This window comes from Mustela putorius, unplaced genomic scaffold, assembly GCF_011764305.1.
Source record: "Mustela putorius furo isolate JIRA1106 unplaced genomic scaffold, ASM1176430v1.1 tig00003899_pilon_pilon_pilon, whole genome shotgun sequence".
Lineage (NCBI taxonomy): Eukaryota > Metazoa > Chordata > Mammalia > Carnivora > Mustelidae > Mustela > Mustela putorius.
In genome coordinates, this window is record NW_025422048.1 from 20,465,392 (window position 1) to 20,487,943 (window position 22,552).

A 22,552-nucleotide genomic window follows, 5' to 3' on the forward strand; every position below is an offset into this window, starting at 1 on the left:
GGCTCAGTGTCCTTATAGCTGAATAGACTTGTTCCCTAACCTAACCCTTGGTTCATTCCTGAAAGCAGAAAAATCAGCACTGCAGACTGAAGGGGTGAGGTACTTTGCTAATGGCTGCTTGCCTCTGCATCAGCATGTCAGAATTTCACTGCCATTCAAAGAGCAGAAAGAAAACTTCTGAGTCTTGACTTACCTTCCTGAGCAGCAAAGACCTCTGAGAGGAACTTCAGACAGTGTTCCTCATCAGGGATTTCAAAGCGCCGCTCTCTGGTCCGATCTCCCTGAATCCGAATTTTGCAGCCACCTAAAAAGAAGTGAAATCCACACACATATAACTATGGAATACATGCTTTCTTGGGGTCATTCTCTCAACTTAACAGTTGAGCAGGAGAAGGTCCAGATCACAAAAATTCTAAGACCTCTAATGTAGGAAACATGCCTATAGGATCAGGGGATTGGGTGGGTGGGTGGGTGGGGGAACAATAAGGGGAGGAAATCTAAAGGGCTGATGAACTGTGTCAATCAGCAGCCCAATTATAGTGATAGGATTCATACTGAAAACAGTTTTCCTATGTTCTGATATAGGTCCCCAATGTCAGTGCAGGGACCAAATTCTAACAAAAGATCACTTCCCCACCCACCCTCCTCCCATCTCCCAGTTGGAAATTCCTACCATTTCAAATCCAGATTATATAGTAAGAGTATCTGAAGCATAAAGGGAATAAAGAAAACAAGATGGTTTGCTCCTGGGTATTGACTGTACTTAGGCAATTGAATTTACAAACTAATTTTAAAAGAAAAGAATAGTGGAGTTGGTTTGAATTATTATGAAAAGAAGTAAAAAGTAAAAAGTGGTGCATGTTTTGAATGAATGTATGACAGCAATATAATGACCTATGGCCAGGAGTGGTCTGGTTCAAGCATAGCCAATTGGAAAATAGCAATAATTAGCAGCAAAGTGATCTAGAACATTAGTTTCTTATGTATATAACATACTGTCTCCCCTTTTCTGATGCCCTAGTTATCATATGTATCAATCTTCTGGATATGCTAATCCAGGAAACCTATGTGCTTGTTTATATTCTTATTTTAACTGATTTAGTACATGTATTGTTTTCTCATGCCCCTGGAAACCGTAAGTTCCTTGAGAGCAAGAAGTGGGGCTGCACATACAGGAAATCCAACACAACATTTACGATGATCTCCTAGGGTTGTCTGGAACTGAAGGGCTTCTCAGGACTCAGGACTTTCAAAGCTAAGACTGGGCAAGTCCCAGGCAACCCAGGATGATTGGTTACATTACTGGCGACAACGCTGTCAGACTTCACAGAGAAAAGGTATTTAATAGACAACTGTTGAACCAGACTCCCTCACACTTGTAAATTAAAGAGATGAGAAAATGAAATGAAAATCCTAGTTTCTTATGTTGGAAATCCACTTCTGAATCTCTCTTTCCTTTGCATTTCTTTGTTTCTATCTTCATAGACTTAGTGATTAGAAGAAAAGAGATAAAAAAGAAAAATGTGAGAAAGAAGGCACCAAAGCGAACCACAGATAAGAACATTAGTGAGGGTGTTACCATAAGGAAAAGAAAAAACAAAGGGCATGAATAAAGGCTGTCAATTATCACAGCCTTGAAGATAGAGGGAAAAACCTCCTTTGGGGCACAAATAGTCCTCCCTTTCTTGGATACTTTATATAAAAAATAGAAGAAAATTAAAAAATAAGTTTCTATCTGATATAAACTTAAACAAGAATACATAATCTCTCTCCCACAGTCCTTGAAAGATATATTTTAGCAAATATAAAAAATACATTGACTCATTTAACAGAAAATTCCAGAAATTGCTTATCAAATAACACTGGATACTCTCTCACCATGTTGCATAGGAAAGAAGACAAATTACCCCATGACCCAACCTTCTACTATTTTTCCTTCCAAAACCCCCTAGCCTCTCTATAATCAACAAACTTCTCTGAACACTCCCTGTTCTCTCAGTAATTCTCTCAACAATCTCTCAATCTCTCAGCAATTCTCAACTATGTCTGCGTTAAACTTACCAGAGACATTTTTAGAAAATGGACATTTGGGTCCCACCCCAGCCCGATGAAGCAGAATCTCAGAGGGTGAGGATCAGGCACTGGTAGTTTTTATAACACTCCCCAAGTGATTCTAACGTGTATCCAAATTGAAAATCAAAGAGTCACCTGTGAAGTGGCTGGTCCCTGGATGCTGTTTATGGTCTCTCACACCCTATGGAATTTAAGACTGCTGTCCTTATTTGTCCTAATGCCATCTCCAAACCATTCCCTCTCCTCCCTCAGGACAAATCCTTTTTCCTTTTAGGTTCACCCATTGGGTTATACCAACTTCTTCCCTTCTCTCCTCCCTCTATGAGATCATGTACCATCCTCTCTACAACTGAATCTATGATTCAATACCCAACTCCTAAGACTTTCTCGCCACTCAAACTCTTGCCTTAAATTTGGATTCCTTACAAATTAGTGTAGAAAACACAGTCAACATCTTCAACTTCCTCATCCGATGACCTTGGCCCACCATCTCAGCCACCTGCTCCTTCAGTACCTACGGGGATTTCTCTCAGATATACTCTGAACCTTTTAATCATAGAAACCATCACCTCACAAATCTCTAATTGAAATATCCCATTCTGACCTGTTACTTCCAGCTTACTTGCTCATATGGGAACCTCCAGCCGACTGATCCTCTCTACTTTCTTAGTATCCATGCACTAACTCCTGCTTTCACTTTCTATTTTGTCAAACAGATGTCATCATTAAACTCTGTTGCAAAAGTCCAGAACTGCCTTATCACACTGTTCTTCCACAGCACCTACTGCTCACCATCCTGTTCCTCCTACCTGGTTAACTTTCAACCCTCAGAAATCCAACTAACTGTCTTTCTCCAGAGGGAGTAAACACACACACACACACACACACACACACCATTATAAACTGACTGCTAACCTCAACTAGGCCCTCTATAATAGGAAGTCATCTAAGTTTCCACAGTCAACTAGTCTCCCACTACTATCTGGGACAAACACTTCACACCTCTTCAATTATCCTTAATTTTTGGATCCCCTCTTTTCAAACCCTCTCATTCCAAGTGGATTGCTTACCTCATGCTTCAGAGAAAATGGAAGCCATCACATGGAAACCTACCTGTATTTGTACTCAAATTCTCCTTTCCATTCTAAGGAAGAGAAGTCCTATCAAAGGCCACCTCCTCTTTGAATTATAATCCCTCCAATTCTCTCAGGAACCTTACACTCGCGATCATTTCCCAGAAACCTCCCCCCAAGATCTTTAACCTCCCTCTTTCACAGGCCCCTTCCCATTAGCATTAAATTGTATTCCAAATCCTATTTTATTATTTTTTTCATTTCATTTTATTTTATTTCTTTTCAGTGTTCCAGAATTCATTGTTTATGCACTATACTATTTTAAAAACAAAAAACCTTCCTAGACCCCATATTTCCCTCCAACTCTAGTCTATCTCTACACTCCCCTCCACAACAGAGGTTTTTTTTTAAGATTTTATTTATGTCTGGGGCGCCTGGGTGGCTCAGTGTGTTAAGCCGCTGCCTTCGGCTCGGGTCATGATCTCAGGGTCCTGGGATCGAGTCCCGCGTCGGGCTCTCTGCTCAGCAGGGAGCCTGCTTCCTCCTCTCTCTCTCTGCCTGCCTCTCTGCCTACTTGTAATCTCTCTCTGTCAAATAAATAAATAAATCTTTAAAAATAAAATAAAATAAAATAAAATTTAAAAAAAAAAGATTTTATTTATGTCAGAGAGAAAGAGAAAGAACAAGCAGGGGGAGCAGCAGGCGCAGGGGAAAGCAGGCTCCCTGCTGAGCAAGGAGCCTGATGTGGGACTCAATCCCAGGACCCCAGGATCATAACCTGAGCCAAAGACAGATGCTTAAACGACAGATGCTTAAACGACTGAGCCATCCCGGCATCCCTCACAGCAAAGCCTTTAAACAACAACAACAACAACACAGTCACTACTTACTCACGTCCTATTTCTCACATTAATCCATTCCAATATGACTCTTGCTCCCACAACCCTTTTAAAATATCTTTGTTAAGGTCACCAATAACCTCCAAATTGCTAAATCCAATAGATCCTCTTCAGTCATCTTATTAGACCTATCAGCAGAAATCAATAGTTAACCAGTCCTTGAATAATCTTTTCGGAAAGCTTCTATGATACTATACTCATCTAGTTTGCCTCTCTCTGATCACTAATTTTTTAGCACCCTTTCAGGTATTTCCTCCACTATCTAACCTTTTAAAAGCAAGGTTCCTTAGAGTTCAATCTAGAACCTTTCTTCTCATTTTCTATCAGCATTGTCCAATACGGTAACCAATAATCACATGTGGCAAATGAGTACTTGAAATGTTACTAGTGTGACTGAAGAAATGAACTTCTCATTTTATTTCTAATTAATTTAAACAGGCACATGTAACTAGTAACTACCATATTTGATAGTACAGCTCTATGTCCAGTTGCATCATCTCTCATGGTTTCAAAGACCATCTATGTGCTAGTGGCCCAAACCTCTCTTCTGAGCTTCGGATGCATACATTCAACTGTCAATTTATCACCTACACTCAAATGTCCCAAAGAACCCTCAAACTAAACATAACTAAAACTGAATTCACAACCCCCTCAAAGGAAAACTTAATCCTTCCGCAACGTTCTTATTTTTGCAAATGGTACCATCATCCACATTCATGCCAGTAACCCAAGATTCATCCTTGACACTTCTCTTCAACTCACTCCCTATGCCCAAACCAATCTCTGGTGATTTAATCTCCAAAAACATTTATCAAATCTGTCCACTTCTCTCCACTTATACTGCCACCATGCTCATATTCTAGATCTTAAAATCCTTTTTTTAAAGTTTTTTTTTTAAAAGATTTTATTTATTTATTTGACAGAGAGAGAACACAAACAGGAGGAGCAGCAGGCAGAGAGAACGGGAGAATCAGGCTCCCTGCTGAGCAAGAGGCCCAATGTGTGGCTCCAACCCAGGACCCAGGATCATGACCTGGGCTGAAGGCAGATGCTTCACCAACTGAGCCACCCAAGGACCCTAAGATTTATTTTAGAGAGAGTGTGTACATAAGCCAGGGGACAGGAGGAGGAGGGGCAGAAGGAGAGGGAGAGAGAAAATCTCCAGTAGACTCCCTGCAGAGCGCAAAGCCCACTCAGCCAGATCCCATGACACTGAGAGCACCAACTGAGCCAAAATCAAGAGTCTGACGCCCAACTGACTGAGCCACCCAGATGCTCCTCTAGCTTGAACTAAAACAGCCTCCTAACTGGGTTCCATGGAAATGATGACACCCTGGCATAAAATCCTTCATATTCTTCCCATTTTTAAAATGTAAAAATCCAGATTCCTTAACATGGCTTATAAGATCTTACTGGATCTGGCCTTAGCCCATCCTAACTTGATGCCTAAACCTTGTTCCAACCACCCTGGCCTTCTTTCACGTCAAAGAATGTGTCAAGGGGTGCCTGGGTGGCTCAGTGGGTTAAGCCTCTGCCTTCCGCCCAGGTCATGATCTCAGGGTCCTGGGATTGAGCCCCACATTGGGCTTTCTGCTCAGCGGGGAGCCGGCTTCCTCCTCTCTCTCTGCCTACCTCTCTGCCTACTTGTGATTCCTCTCTCTCTCTCTCTCTCTCTCTCTGTCAAATAAATAAATAGAATCTTAAAAAAAAAAGAATAAATAAAATCTTTTAAAAAAATGTGTCAAGTTACTTCACACCAATTTACCCCCCCCAATTTGGGGGCCTTTACACATATAGTTCCATTTACTTTTCTCTCCCCTATTTTTACCTCTCTCTTACTTAGCTCCTCTGGTCTCAATTTAAATGTCACTTAAAGAGGCCTTCCCTGGGGTGCCTGGGTGGCTCAGTGGATTAAGCCGCTGTTCTCCGGCTCAGATCATAATCTCAGTGTCCTGGGATCGAGCCCCGCATTGGGCTCTCTGCTTGGCGGGGAGCCTGCTTCCCACTCTGTCTCTGCCTGCCTCTCTGCCTATTTGTGATCTCTCTCTGTCAAATAAAATAAATAAAATCTTTTTTTTTTTAAAAAAAGAGGCCTTCCCTGAACACATCACCTAATTTAGTTAACTCTCTTATAAACCCCGTATTTCTCCTTGAGAGCATTTATCAAAACTGCAACTGTGTAAGTATCTACATCTATCAGTTAAAAGTCTGTTTTCTGTACTGACTGATGGTATAACATGACTATATTGCTTTCTGATACATCCCTAGAGCCTAGCACAGTGCCTAGCACATAAAGAGTATTCACATTTCATAGAAAGAATTAATTCACTATAGGCATATAGTACCAAAAAGCACAGAAGCAAGAACAAAAGCAGGTGCAGCAATCTTATCTATGTTGTTCTCCACTGATTCTGCAGCACTTAGAACAGTGCCTGGCAAATAGAAGGCACTCAACAAGTATTTGTTAAATAATGAACAGTAAAGGAGGATTTAATATCAGGAAATTAGTATAATATAGTCCAAGAGGTCAAATAAGGAATAATAATATAATCATCTCTATAAATAGTATAAAGACATCTGATAAAATTCAATATACATTTATGATTTTAAAAACCACATAAACTTGAAATAAATGTAGTTTCTTAATATGGTTTTTTAAAAACCCTATTAAATCAATATGCAATCATGTCCTCAACAATGAAGTACCACCTGAGGCATTCTTACTGAAAATAGGAGCTAAACAAGGATTATCATCATTATTTAATATTGGTCTTAAAATTCTCATTGGTGAAATGAGACATGAAGCAAAACTAATAGTTACAGGTACAAGGAAGGAGACAAAATTATTATTTGCAGATGATTAAGGCTGTCTATCAAAACGAACAAAATAAACAGCACCCCCAAAATTTTAAATATATTTCTATAAAGTGACTGGATAAAAGATAAATATCTAAAACCCGGTAACTGTTAGTTAGTACAGTGATACACCATGTTCCTTGACAGTGTCTTAATTTTAAAAAGGAGTTAATTTAGTAAAATCTGGCACATACTTATGGTGAAATATTAGTCATTAAAAATCATGTTTTTAAATAATTTTAAATGACATGGAAAAAGCTCACAATATAAAGTTAATGAAAATGCAACATAAAAACTACATATAAAGATTCCAATCATATAAAAACATAAAAGACTGGAAAGTGACACGTAACAGTGTTACCTACAGCAATGATCTCTAGATTGCAGGAACATAATTTCAATTTGATATTTCAAACTTTTCTGAATTTTCCAAATTGTACATAATGAAGATATATTTATTACCTCAATAATCAGAAAAATATAAAATGTTTAAAACCAACATCCAGACAATGGGAAAACATATTTACATTAAAATCAGGCCTGCCTAACAAACCAGGGCCTCCCTCCTGCACATACTATATGCTTTAAAGGTTTATGTATGAAGCGCAAAGATCAAGACAGAATCTGGTTTCCCTGAAAATATTACTAAATGGGCAGAAATAACGAAGGATTTTATTCAAGTGGTTACTGATCCTGCTATGATCCAGTAACTTGAACCCAGGACAAAGCAACACATGGCTAATTTCTATGTAGGAAAAGCCAAAAGAACTGATGCTATAAATAGGTGTTTATAAGAGAAAAGGCACAGCTCAGTTTAACTTTTCGGCTTTGGCTCAAGTATCTATTTCTACGGGAACAGGACATTTTGGCATCTTATTTTGTCAGCAATGTCAGTCACTACTGAACTGCCTTTGCTCACATTTTATTCTTTTAGTGTTGTTTCTGTCTTCTCCTTTGTAAACACAGTAAGACATAGATAGTAAGTTATTTGCCCTCTTGAATACCTGTAGAAATCAGCAGCTGGGTTTATTTAGCTTTTTAGAACCAACCCTTAAGACTTCTAAAATCCATGACCAAAGAAAAGAATAATAAAACCCAAATCAGAAAAAGTCTAACTGAACTATTCAATACAAAGTAATGGTAGCCAGAACAGGGACTGCTTCTAAACAAAATTATGTATAACCCATAGCCTCAAGGTAAGGACTCAAGCAAGAGATAAGGCAACCAGTTTGATTAACATTCATGTGGTCACAAACTCCTTTCCATAGCAACCACTGAGTAGTCAAGGTAGCGTTCGAGTGCCCATTTTATCCTCCCCATAACACAGTACAATTGGATGATAAACAGAGAACAGCTTGCACAGAAAGTCAATGATGATTTGCTTCAAACAGATAAAAATGAGAAAAGTGAAACAGTGAGAAGGAAGACTGTGTTCTTTCTGATGAAGGGATGCCTTGAGGGGATGGAGCTTAAATGAAAGACCAAAATTATTTTAAGGAAAAAGAGGTAGCCTGAGACAAGCAATCAAACTGAGTCCCTCAGTACAAGGGGGACTCTATGGCCTCCCAAAATGATATAATGACTAAAGGAAACCATTATGATTTAATACGCAAAAATAAACAGCGAATGAGGAGAAAAATTTTAAATATAATAGCAGTTAAAAAACAAAACCACTGATGCCAAAAATACTGATGGCTCAAAGAAGTTCAGCATTAGAGAAGCAGATCACCTCTTCAACTTTTTAGATTCTTGCCAGCTACCTGCTTTTTCTTATGTTTAGACTAAAAGTTTTTAGGGGGCAAACTTAATTTGTATGGCTGCCTTAAGAAAATGAAGAATACAGGATAAAATGGTAAAATCAAAACATGCCCCAAAAGGGGTCTTAGTGGGTATTCAATTAAATATATGTTGAATGAAAGTAAATTCCATTCAGAATGGTACTCACTGTTTGAAGCTATATCAATCAAAAGAGTTTCTTCTGCTTCTGAGGGAAAAAAACAAAGAACAGGATCAGGGAAGAGAAAACCATTCATTACAACTAAAAAAGGTATATGCCTAAGTAAATAATTGTTTCTCTCAGTCACCACTCCTGGGTCTTAGAAAACATTTTAAAAATCCTTTGCTTTTTTTGTTTAGCATTTTTAAAAATGGATTTTGGAAGCACTAGGTTCTAAAGATTATAAGCAATTCAACTAAAAGAAAACTAAACTGAACAATTAACCATATGGAACACCTCAAACCAAATTAAGGAACAGCAATAGTAGGCAATATAAACATATTAATTCAAGCAAAGATGAATTTAATTCCCCTCAACTATAACATACTGATTTAATATAATCTAACTGTGTCACTTAGTTAACTCTTTTTTTAAAAACGTTTTCATTTTTATGTGATTTTTTACACCCAACATGGGGTTCAACACCAAGATCAAGAGTCAGTCATAATCTCTACTAACTGAGCCAGCCAGGTGCCCCTAGATAATTCTTATAGAAAGCCAAGACGCACCTGGGTGTTTCAGTTGATTGAGCGTCCAACTCTTGATTTCAGCTCAGGTCATAATCTCAGAGTCATGGGATAGAGCCCCGCATCTGCATCTGGCTTCATAGGGCTCTGTGGGCTCTGTGTGTGGGGCTCCCTCCACCTCTGCCCCTCCCCCCACTCTCTAAAAATGAACAAATTTTTTAAAATCTTAAAAAAAAAGCCATGGAAGTGATCCTAAAGGTCCAAAGGTGAATTACTTTCTTAACTCGGATTTTGTCTCTGAAAACTTCCCAGTGATCTCATTTCTTCTGCCTCTGCCCCATTTAGGATCAGAGAATACCTTAAGCTCTTGACCTTCAGGCTACAATTAATACATGGGGTCTGGCCTATCACACCCAACAAGGAAGTATAAAACAGGGCAAAGCACAGCCTCCAAGTTCAGTTCTATTTTCTCCCAGCTGGCTCTCCTGGACTTCCTTCCTTCCTTCCAGTGTCTAGATGCAACCTATCTCTTCTCTGACTCCCCTGGATCTGGCCAACAGCACTTGTAAGACCCTCCTGGCTAGTTGAACTCTGGGTACTGACTCCTTAGGATTAGCCTGGATCTACCTTGGCCAGATGGAGTAGTCTCAGCCTTTTCTAGATCCCTCACAAGCCTGGATTGTATATTTGGTCCCATTATTCAGCTATTACAGTAGCTACTATAAGTAGTTATCTGATATTAAAAAATAGCCTCAATATTCTCATTAGCATGAGACTAGCAAGGGACAATAGTGTATCAAGACATAAGTACTATAAATTTTTCACTGTTCTTCAGTAACTTTAATTATTTAAAACCAAGTATTGGGGTGCCTGGATGGCTCAGCTGGTTGGGTATCTGCCTTTGGCTTAGGCCATGGTCCTGGGGTCCTGGGATCAAGCCCAGCATCGAGATCCCTGCTCAGTGCGGAGCCTGCTTCTCCCTTTCCCTCTGCCCCTCCCCCTGCTTGTGGCTCTCTCACTCTCTCTCTCCCTCTCTCTCTCAAATAAATTTTAAAAAGCTTAAAAAAAATAAATAAAAACCAAGAATTTATAGACTTATCAAAATAGATGCAACAGGTTGGGAAACAGAAAGGGTGTAAAAACAAGGAAGTAACTGTTCCTTCTGTTATGGGGAACTACGATGTGTGTACACACATATTTTCTTAGATTACAATCTAACAATCGACCATTTCCTATTAAAAAGAATACTAAGAGAAATAATGTAAAAAGAGGTTGTAGAAATAGTACAAAAAGGTACAGAGTTAATAGGATGCTAAAACTTACTGAGGTCATGGCTTTTCACCTCCTTAAAGGTGAAAGGAGTTTGTGACCACAAAGGTGAAAAGTGAAATGACCATAGCAACTTACTATGGCATGCAGATGTCTTGTTCAATATGTCCCTCTCACACAGTGCAAGCTAAATGGCTATGATTTCATTCTTCTATACAATGTGGATACAATTCATTGCAGGTATTTTTAATTCTTAATATATATTTTCTTAAAAAGTCAGACCCATTTAGTATTTCTATTTAGAGTAATAAATCCTAATAAGAGATATACAAGGAGGTTTATGTACAGAGATATTCATCACATTACTATTTAAACTAGCAAAAAAAACCCCAAATGTCAAACATGGGAATAACTACATTATGGGCTATTCATAAAATGGCATATATATACCTATTAATAGCATGGAAAAGCAATCAGAATATGACGGCATAAAGAACACACAAAAAACTGCATATAGTATGAGTTCTGCCCACCCTAAAAGTTACATGTGTAGAAGAAAAGGAAATGTTAGGTGTTTATCTCTGAAAGATAGGAATGTACTTATTTGCTTTACACTTTTTCTGTCTTTTCAAACTTTCTACAGCATATGCATTACTTCTGTGATAAAAATAAGATTCTATGAAACTTAAGGAAAAAAATCTATGCAAGATAAGATTCAAGTTTTTCAAAAAGCTACAGTTGATACAGAATGCTTCTTTCTGATGACACCAATGAACCCACTGGAAACATAATGCATTTGTTCTCTAGTAATCAATTTCCCTTCTAGAGCAATGTGAGATAACAGAAGCAACAGCTCCCACACAAATCTCCCAAATTTTGAGTCTCATTATAGCAGATGAAACAACAAATGTTCTGTTCTTTGTCCCCAAATTTGCAGGCAGGAAGCCAAATATTTCCTCCTTGGGAGTCAATTTTCTTATGATTCACCAATGTCAAGGTCTGAGAATCAGCACAATTGAGTGTAAGGTATTAAAATCTGGTAAGGCTTGTTGCCAAATATTTTAATTTCGAATAGTGTGGGGAGAAAGTGCTGAATGTGTGTGAATCCAAGTGACCTTGATACTTTACAATGAGCAGTGTGTTTGTTAAAACCAAGAATGTCATTTAGATCCAAACATAGGTCCATAAGCATAAAAGACTACCATCATAGGTAACAGACTACATACACCTCTAACTCCCAACGAGGGAAGCAGGTGATTGCATTTCAGTACAATCCTTCAGCACTCACAGACAAAGCATCTTCTCAATAGTAGCTTAGTAATGTTATCATTTTATGCAAAGAGTAATACATTTCATTTATGTGCAGTGACAAATTTAAATATGTATGGTATTACACGATGCAATAATGACCAGGAAAAAACACTGTAAAACTAGCTAGGCAATTAAAGCCAGTACCTTGAACACATCTGAAGTGGCTATTTATAGGAATGATATCTTGAACATGCTGTTCCTTCTCGCGCAACTGGATTATTAACCTAGGAAACAGAAGAATGCATCAGGGAATAAATACTGAAAAATTCAAACATTTAACAAATCTAGTTACACAAATCTAGTCCATATTTATTAGACTTCCTGTATCTCATTCCCTGGATCTGAGCATCATGACAGCTAGAAATTGCTCTGGATCTAAGAGGATATTAGTGATGATCAATATCTGAATACCACACTGTCCTTTGCCATAAAGAATATATAATAGACTATGTCCTAAACACAGCTTATGATCTTAAAAACAAGAATTATAGTGCATACACATTTAGAGTATGCATAGCAGAGTGAAGAGTAGCTAAGTGTGAACTCCATGAAGGCAGACTATGGTTGTCTTTTCACCATAGTATTTCTAGTACCTAGCATAGTGCCTAGAACTTAGCACTCAAGTTTGTTGAATAAATGAATTAGAAATTTCATAGATTAGCCTTCAGATTATATTCTCATGGCTTTTTCCAAACAATGGTTCTGTCTCTTCAAACAAGTAAATAGGTTCATGGAGAAGTACGAAGAAGTGTCCAGCCAGCTGGATCAGTTAAAACAACCCATGACCAACAGGGTAGCAGATCTCACAACCAGGGCTTTTACATTCCTTGTGCTTTCACTCTGGCTTCCAACTTGAGGCTGGCGTTTCTAGGTAAACAGGACTGAATCTGGGCCCCCAGTATGAAATGAAAGACTTCTAAATGTATTTCTATGTATTCCTGAAATATTAATTTTCATTTACTACTTATTCTTAGTGGCCCAGAATCAAGGGATGACCTATTTGTAAGCAACCATTCTGAATATCTCCTAGCTTCCCCCAAATCAAGCAGTCCTCAGATGGTACTTTTTGCCAGAAACACTCTTCTTCCTGAGACCTAGCTCAAATATCACCTCCTCTTAGCAGCTTCTCCTGTCCGAAGCAGAACCGGTACCCTAATCCTCTGTTTACCCCTTTGTTTACCTCTTTGTTAAAGCACAAACGCCCTCCACTGCAGTTATATTTATTTCCCTCACTGATTTGAGCTCCTTGAAAACAAAGACCTTATCATACTCAGTTTTGCTTCCTGCCTAATATAGATGCTCAATACTGGGTGAATAAATGAACCAGTTTAACTAAACTATAAACAGATAAATTTCTAAGCATAACTTGTTCAGCCTCTGACATTAAAAAATGTCATTGTTTTAAGGGGTTTTATTTCTAGTTTGTGTCTTTTCAGAGGACTTGTTTTGGCCTTATGAATTTTTATTTCAAATGTGTTCACTTTAAAGGAGATAACATGAGGAAAAGAATTGCCTAGAGAGAACTAAGTGGAAATAAAAATATTAATGCTATCTTTCTGCTCTGATTCTGCTTACCTAATTTGCAAAGGTTCATATTTTAAGGTGATTAGAGGAATATGGAGCATGCTCCTTTTAAAAAAAAACTATTTATTTGTTTTAGAGAGAGAACATGTGTGCATGAGTGTGGGGAGGGGCCGGGGGAGAGGGAGAGAGAGAGACTCTCAAGCAGACTCCCCACTGAGTGCAGAGCTGGACATGGGGCTCAATCTGAGAATCCATGAGATCAGGACCTGAGCCAAAAATAAAAGTTGGATGCTTAACCAACTAAGCCACCACCCAGGTGCCCTTGGGCAGGTTCCTTTCAGCCAACAGAGTTCGTAAGTTGAGCAGAAAGTTCTGTAAAGCCAAATGAATATCAGAAACTAGATAAAAACTGACAACGCAAGAGTGAAGGAAGAAGAGCTGACTTTTGGGAAAATGAACACAAACCAATATAATCTCAAAGAAATGAAGATGAGAAATAGAGTGAGGGGCGCCTGGGTGGCTCAGTGGGTTAAAGCCTCTGCCTTCGGCTCAGGTAATGATTTCAGGGCCTGCTTCTCTCCTCTCTCTCTGCCTGCTTCTCTGCCTACTTGTGATCTCTGTCAAATAAATAAATAAATATCTATCTTTAAAAAAAAAAAAGAAATAGAGTGTTTGACATTGGCAGTAAAACTTTAACTGGATTGTACTGTGAAAAGCCATTATGAAGATGCACCTGGTGGCTCAGTTGGTTAAGCGTTTGCCTTTGACTCAGGTCATGATCCTAGGGCCCTGGAAAGAGTCCTGCACTGGGCTCCCTGCTCAGCTGGGAATCTGCTTCTCCCTCTGCCCCTCTCCTGGCTCATTTTCTCTCTCTCTCTCTCTCTCTCAAAAATAAATGAATAAATAAAAATCTCCAAAAAAAAGCCATCATGAAACAAACAACATGAATGGACCTTGAGGGAATTATTGTAAATGAAGTAAGTCAGAGAAAGACAAATACCATATGATCGCACTTATATGTAGAATCTTAAAACAAAACAAAACCCTGAAATCACAGATACAGAGAACAGATCAGTGGTTGTCAGGGGTACGGTATGGGTAAAATGGATCAAGGGGGGTCAAAAGGTACGTATTACCAGTTATAAAATAAAAAGTCATGGGTATGTAATGTATAGCATGGTGACTACTGTCAATAACACTGTATTGTATATTTGAAAGATACTAGATGGGGCGGCTGAGTGGCTCAGTGGGTTAAAGCCTCTGCCTTCAGCTCAGGTCATGATCCCAGGGTCCTGGGATCGAGCCCCGCATCGGGCTCTCTGCTCAGCAGGGAGCCTGCTTCCTCCTCTCTCTCTGCCTGCATCTCCGCCTACTTGTGATCTCTGTCTGTCAAATAAATGAATAAAATCTTTTAAAAAAAAGAAAGATACTAGGAGAGTAGATCTTAAAAATTCTTATAAGAAAAAAATCTGTAACTGTGTGGTGATGGATATTAGCTAGATTATGACTATTTCACAATATATACAAATACTGAATCATTGTGTTGTACACTTGAAACATATAATGTCAAATATATCTCAATTTAAAAAGTGCAACCTCCTAGGGCACCTGGGTGGCTCAGTGGGTTAAGCCGCTGCCTTCGGCTCAGGTCATGATCTCAGGGTCCTGGGCTCTCTGCTCAGTAGGGAGCCTGCTTCCTTCTCTCTCTGCCTGCCTCTCTGCCTACTTGTGATCTCTTTCTGTCAAATAAATAAATAAAATCTTTTTTTAAAAAAAAAGTGCAACCTCCTCAAAATCCATCACAAAACAAAGATAAACTTGGAATTTAAGTCAATTCCCCAATATCTACTATGTGTTAGTCACTAAATAAACTTTAGCAATAGGGCTAAAAATAAGTATAAAAAATTCTTCTTAGGGATGCCTGGGTGGCTCAGTGGGTTAAAGCCTCTGCCTTCGGCTCAGGTCATGATCCCAGGGTCCTGGGATCGAGCCCCACATGGGACTCTCAGCTCCGCGGGGAGCCTGTTTCCTCCTCTCTCTCTCTGCCTGCCTCTCTGCCTACCTGTGATCTCTGTCAAATAAATAAATAAAAATCTTTGAAAAAATTCTTCTTAAATGTAATCATTACTTTCAGAACAGGAAGATGAAAAGTAATAGGTATACGGCAAAAAGAATGGAAATTATAATTTGGTAGTTGTCCAAACAGAAAAGTAACAGATTGTGAATATGAACTCAGCATTACTAAGAAATACTTTGATTAGTTCAAGGAAGGTTAAAGATGAAACAACACATTGCATCATAATCCATTTTCCTTGAAAAAAAAAGAATAGTGTTTGAGTCCCTATTTCAAAAAAAAAACTCTTATTTTTATTATAATTTTACTCTCTCCACTAAATTTCTCCAATGGTTGACAGCAGGAACCACAGAACTAAAGGTTATAATAGGCTTCAAGTTCTAATATAAAAAGCCCAAAAATAAGAAAATTACTTGGAAGAATGCAAGTCAGAGAAGGTACCCATGAGACAAGAATCTGAGGATTATAGATTATATGACAGTTTTAGGTACCAACAAACAATTTCAAAAGAAACTTCTCAAACAGCGTTAACTCTGAAATTCTACATAGGTTCACATCTCAGGTTTGGTACTTCCTGTGAACAAGTGACTTAATCTCTCTGTGCCTCAGATTCTTTATCTAGAAATGGGGGATGATGATGAGACTATATTATAATTTCACAGTAAACCTCACATGATGGCTAAATGAATTCATGGAAAGTACTTAGAAGAGTACCCAGCATATACTATATGTTACTATACCCTTGTACCTTAAACAGAAATGGAACAGAAGACTTTGATTTCTTTGTGGAGAGGACACAAATAGTCAGGAGAGCTGCCACTCCATTTGTTTTTTGTTTTTTTAGATTTTATTTATTTATTTGTCAGAGAGAGAGAGAGCGCGCACAAAGCAGGGGGAGCAGCAAAGGCAGAGGGAGAAGCAGGCTTCCCGCTAAGCAAGGAGTTCAATATGGGACTCAATCCCAAGACCCTGGGATGATGACCTGAGCCAAAGGCAGACACTTAACCAACAGAGCCACCCAGGTGTCCCCCACTCCATGTTTAAACGTTCTTCTAGTACAGGAGGCCAGATGAAACAAGGAATTATCTCAAAGCCAGCTGGTCACTTCAGTATTAGCTAACTAGAGCTCTAAACCTATCAAATCAAGGAACCACATCCTATCTGTGTTCATTTCAACAGTGTAGCTCTTTTATTTATCCTCCTAATTGTGTTTTTACAGAAGAGTAAACAGAAGTACAAAAATTTTACTGATTTACCCAAGGGTCACATCTTTTCACCCATTCTAGCCTTTGGAAGTGGCAGTGGTATTCCACTCTTCAATTCACTTTTTTTTTAAGATTTTTATTTATTTATTTGACAGAGAGAAATCACAAGTAGGCAGAGAGGCAGGCAGAGAGAGAGGAAGGGAAGCAGGCTCCCTGCTGAGCAGAGAGCCCCATGGGGGACTTGATCCCAGGACCCTGAGATCATGACCCGAGCCGAGCCGAAGGCAGCGGCTTAACCCACTGAGCCACCCAGGCGCCCTTCAATTCACTTTTCTATTGAATTTACTATTAAACTGGTCTTCCAGGGTTTGCTGAAATCTGGGAAAGACAACATGAATTTACCACACCAACAGAGCTGACCAAACAGGACCTAGGGAAAAGCTACTTCATAAGCCCAACTAATGTCCAGTTAGAGTGGCACCAAGAGACTCAGAAAAGAGAAGGCTAGGTTAGTGGGAATATCCTCTGTGTAAATTATACAGCACCAGACACAGATCTGAGCAATCTAAAAGCAGAGATTGAGAAAAACTGGTTTTAGGCCTAATTCAATGTTGGGAGAAGACAAGATTTGAGTGATCAATGATTTTTAAATTCTGATGTCAAGAAACCAATGAACAACCAAGGAAGGTGGCTTGGGCACACAGGGATAGGGCCCATGATATGTACTGGTCACCATGGATACTTTTAAGATGTGGCACTAGTGGAAAGGAGTGAGATCAGCAACTATAGTGACAGCTTATCAAAATAATCTTTTATAAAAAAAAATCTTTTATTCAACAGTGTTTACTGAGCTTCTAAATGCAAGGCAGAATGGAAGGTTAACACACACTGACAAACTGCCAAATGTTTATGTTTCTACACATTTCATTACTTTTTCTATCAGTCAAGTCAATAAGTGAGGCAGTTACTGGTGTACACTAAACCATTACTGAATTTATGATTATGCCTTCAAGCAAGTGGAACAGGGGGTGGGCAGACTGGAGGAACCAGTTGAATGGGATTAAGAAAAGGCACTTCTGTAAGGCTAATATGCCTTTCCATAACACTTTTACTTTTTGCAAACTATTTCAGCATTTATTATTATTCCAGTTACAACTTCAAAGTCCATAAGGTAAAGGCAGTTAATGTTTTTATTTAACTGTTGAGGACACCAAAGCCCAGAAAACATTATTGACTTGCCCAAGGTTACACAACACATGTCAGTTGCAGAGGCAGGAACTAAAAACCCAGGCTTCCTGCTTCAGCGCCCGCCTGTTGAGTCCTTCCACTGAACCACACTGCTAGGAGCGATCTGGCGGCTTGGAAGTTGGGGACAAAACCCCATGCCTACAGCACTCGCACTTCACACCTGGGCCTGAACCTGTTGCCCACGCAGCCTCAGCGGGAGGAGAGTGGGTGGCTTGTCGCGGTTTGGTGTTAGGAGGTAATGGCAGGCTCCCCTTCTCCGTGGGAATCAGGTGGTTACTTACTCATATTGCCCGTTCCTCCGGGCTAGCGTCAGGGCGCGGGGCTCCCGCAGAGTACCCTTCATCTCCATACCCTCGATAGTATGCAGGCAGTAGTCAAGGGTCTCCTCTAAATGCGCGGCCAGGCAGGGGTGGCGCGGTGCGGGTTAGAGGCTCCCATCCCTCCGCCCGTCCTCCCCACTGCCCAAGGCATCGCCTCCCGCGCCGTCCCCCTTCCCCCGGTCGGCTCGGCCCCGGCCCGACCGCACCCCAACCTCTCCACCGCATTCCGCAGTTCCTCCGACCCCCCACCCGCCCTGCCCGGCCTTCCCTCCCCCTTCCCTCAAGCGGATACAGCAAGGGGCTGGGCTCCAACCGGGAGCCGCGGCTCCATCCCGGCGGCCTCCAGGCTCAGTGGGGCTGCGGACTGCGGGCGGATCAGACGACACTGCCTCCCGCGTCCTCACCCACAGTCCTCGGCTGCGCGTCGTTTGAGGAACAGCACTGCGCAGGGAACAGGGAACCCGGAGCCGGAGCCGGAACCCGGGAGATGGGAGACGAGAGCCGGGAACCGGGAGCCGGGAACCGGGAACCGGGAGCCGGGAGCAGGGAGCCGAGCCCAGAGCCGAGAGCCTGACCCGAGAGAGAGCGGCGTCTCGCGCCCCCGCCAGTTTTCCAGGCCGCCGCAGATTTCGCCCCCTGCGGCCAACCAGCGGAACTGCAGCAAGAGACCCGACGGACCGGGGGCGTTTCTACCACGTCCAGGGTGGACTGCGTTTTAAATACTGCCGGTGACACAAGAATTGTTCTGTGGGCATCAAAGGTTGCCATAGAAACAAAGCACCGCTATACCTATGAGAGAACGCAAGTGTGATGGACCGATAGGACCTACATCATCCAGTAAAAAAAAAAAAATCGTTATTACAGTTATAACGCACTTGGTGGTTATCCTACTTCAAATGTTTTCCCATTCCCTCTCTTCCTTTCACCACCTAAATCTTTAGAAAGATCCCCAAAGCTCAGACCTTTATTCTTCCTTTGCGCCCCCTCCAGGTAATCTCTAAGCAGGCAAAGACCAAATACACTTCCTGGGTCCAGACCCGGTGCCAACATATCCCACTGGTTAACGCAATACTGGACCACAAAACTAACTCATCATTTTACACAGTCACTCAGGCTTGAAATTTCTAAGCCATGTGCTTTCCTCCTTACTCCTAATTTCTCTGTATCGAATAGTTCAACAAACAAACATTTTTAATATTTTCTTTGGAATTACTTTCAGATTCCTTGTTTTCTCTCCACTTGCACCCCCATCATTTTACTGGTACCCCTTTGTGATCTCTCCTTTGACCGTTTTACTCTGTTGATAATCATAAGAACATCCTTCCCGGAATAATGTTTCACTTGCATTTTTTACTTGCTCAAGAATCTACAGGGGAGCCTAGGTGGCTCAGTCATTAAGCATCTGCCTTCAGATCAGGTCAAGATCCCTGGGATCCTGAGACTCAGTCCTGCATCAGGCTTCCTACTCAGCAGAAAGCCTGCTTCTTCCTCTCCCACTCCCTCTACTTGTGTTCCCTCTCTCGCTGTGTCTGTCAAATGAATAAATACAAATCTTTAAAAAGAAAAAGACTCTATAGTGGAGTGGATAGCAAGACTGATTTTAAAACTGTAGTAATTAAGAGCATGCGATGTAGAGCTGGTCAGACCCATAGAACAAAATTCAGAGCCCCAAACAGATCCACACACAAATATGGAAAGTTGATATGCAACATACTGTGGCATTTCGAATCAGTGGAAAAAGAATGGATTATTCACTAAATGGTTCTGGCACTCTTGATCATCCATATAGAAAATTATCAAACTAGATCCCTACCTCATACCATAGAGGAGAAATTCAATTCCAAGTGGATTCAAGATCCAAACGTGAAAAAGCAAAACTTCCAGAAGAAAATAGGAGGATATCTTTATGAGCTTGGAATAAGGAATAAGAATGACTACTTACGACACCAAAAGCACAAACAATAAAGGAGTTGATAGATGCATTTAACTACATTAACTTTCAAAATGCCTGTACTTCAAGACAACACAAACAAGTTAAAAGACAAGCCACAGACTGGGAGAAGATATTTTTGATACATTTAACTGACAAAGGACAAAATATGAGGCTCTATACTTCTACCTGTCATCACCTTACAGAATTGTCTCCCACCACTCTTTGCAACTCACTCTGCCCAATCACACTGCTCCTTGTTATTCCTAGAACTTTCTAGGCACACCCCTGCTCCAGGGCCTTTGCACTTGCTGTTTACCTGCACTTTCACCTCCTTCGGGTCTTTGCTCAAATGTTGCTTTCTCAGTGAGGAATTCCTAGACAACTTTATTTAAAATTGCCATTCAACAATTTTCTTAACCACTTTCACAAAAACATGCCTCTTCATTCATCCTCCATGTTCATTTTTTCCCATAAAATGTATCACTATCCATTATTTTATCTATTTTATTTATTGATGTTGTCTATTATTTACCTTCCATCCCCCACAAGAATGTAAGTTCCATGAGGGCAGAAATTTTGTCTGTTTAGTTCATAGCTACAATCCCAGAACATATAACCATTCTTGGAACAAAGTATATACTAGAGAAATTTTGATTAAATTAATGAGTGAATTAGTGTTCAGAATGTATAAGACTCCTATAAATCAGTGAGAAAAAGAAAGAAAATTGATAAAATACATGAATAAGCAATTCATATTCAAAGAAACCCAAATAGCCAAAAAAGACATGAAAGGACGGCGGTGCCAGGCTGGCTCAGTCAGAAGAGCAGGTTGACTCTTGATCTCAGGGTCATGAGTTTAAACCCCATGAGCCCCATGGTGGGTGTAGAGTTTACTTAAATAAAAATTTCTTAAAAAGACATTAAAGGATGTTTCACTTCATTACTATTCAGAGAAATTGAAAACTAAAACAATGAGGTAGTTTTTCACAACATTGGTATGGCAAACTTTAAAAATTCAGATATCCCCAAGTGTTGTTGAGGATATAGAACAGATGAAACTCTCTGATCCATTGCTAGAAGAAGTTGGTAGAACTCCTTAAGTTCTACCATAAGCTGGTAGAACTGCTAGGAAGAGAAATTTGACATGGCCTAATAAAGTTGAATATGTAATACAATTCAACCCAGAAATTCAATTTCCAGGTATAGACTCGGGCAAAACTCTAACCTTTATGCACAAGAAGACATGAAAAAGAATGCTCATTGAAGGGGTGCCTGCGTGGTTCAGTCGGTTGGGCAAAGGCTCTTGGTTTCAGCTATATCCTGATCGCAGGCTCAGGATCTCAGGGTCATATATGGGATCAAGCCCCACATCAAGCTCCATGCTCAGTGCAGAGTCTACTTGGGATTCTCTCCCTCTCTCCCTCCCCCCACCACTTGCAGGCATGTGTGCTCATGCACTCTCTCTCTCTCAAATAAATACCTAAATAAAGTTTTTTTTTTTAAAAAAAAAGGTTTTATTCATCTATTTGACAGACAAAGATCACAAGTAGGCAGAGAGACAGAGAGAGAGGAGAAAACAGGCTCCCCGCTGAGCAGAGAGCCTGATGCGGGGCTTAATCCCACAGCCCTTGGGATCCTGATCTGAGCCGAAAGCAGAGGCTTTAACCCACTGAGCCACCCAGGCGCCCCCATAAATAAAGTTTTTAAAGAGAATGCTCATTATAGCATTATATGTTATCTCAAAAAAAAAGGGAAGCAAATTAAATGTCCATCAACAGGTGAATGGGCAAATAAATCACCATGAATACAGTTAAATACTATTTTGAAATTCATATAATCTGAACTATGTATTAACAGAATTAAATCTTAAAATATAATGTTGAGTAAAAAGAGCAGAACATGTGCAGTAGTCTACTGATATAAAGTCTGAAAATACTGGGGCACCTGGGTGGCTCAGTGGGTTAAGCTGCTGCCTTCGGCTCGGGTCATGATCTCAGGGTCCTGGGATCAAGTCCCACATCGGGCTTTCTGCTCAGCAGGGAGCCTGCTTCCTTCTCTCTCTGCCTGCCTCTCTGTCTACTTGTGATCTCTCTGTCAAATAAATAAATAAAATCTTAAAAAAATAATATTTAGAAAATATTATCTGTTGCTTATGGTTACATAGATATAATAGTAATAGTATATAAAACATGATAGGGCATAATCATCACCAAATTCAAGTGGATTGAGACTGGGGAGAGGCGTACAGCGAATATCAACTATATCTATAATACTTATTTCTTTAAACCCATTCTGAAAGTTAAT

General features: G+C 40.0%; 1 protein-coding gene across 5 annotated transcripts in view; it reads right to left on the reverse strand.

Annotated features, from left to right (window-relative positions):
* The window catches only part of OCRL (OCRL inositol polyphosphate-5-phosphatase), a 62,680-nt gene that overhangs the window by 34,399 nt on the left and 5,729 nt on the right, over nucleotides 1-22,552 (reverse strand). For 3 of the 5 annotated variants that reach the window (XM_045068053.1, XM_045068052.1, XM_045068050.1), the window contains exons 1-5: nucleotides 18,608-18,835; nucleotides 18,277-18,356; nucleotides 12,089-12,168; nucleotides 8,847-8,885; nucleotides 194-304 (exon numbers count right to left, since the gene is read on the reverse strand). In XM_045068053.1, coding sequence (XP_044923988.1) covers nucleotides 194-304; nucleotides 8,847-8,885; nucleotides 12,089-12,168; nucleotides 18,277-18,356; nucleotides 18,608-18,646 — 349 coding nt within the window. In that variant the 5' untranslated portion in view covers nucleotides 18,647-18,835. Of the gene's footprint in view, nucleotides 1-193; nucleotides 305-8,846; nucleotides 8,886-12,088; nucleotides 12,169-18,276; nucleotides 18,357-18,607; nucleotides 18,836-22,552 lie in introns of those variants that run through there. The other 2 variants (XM_045068051.1, XM_013050019.2) reach the window with 2 other exon arrangements.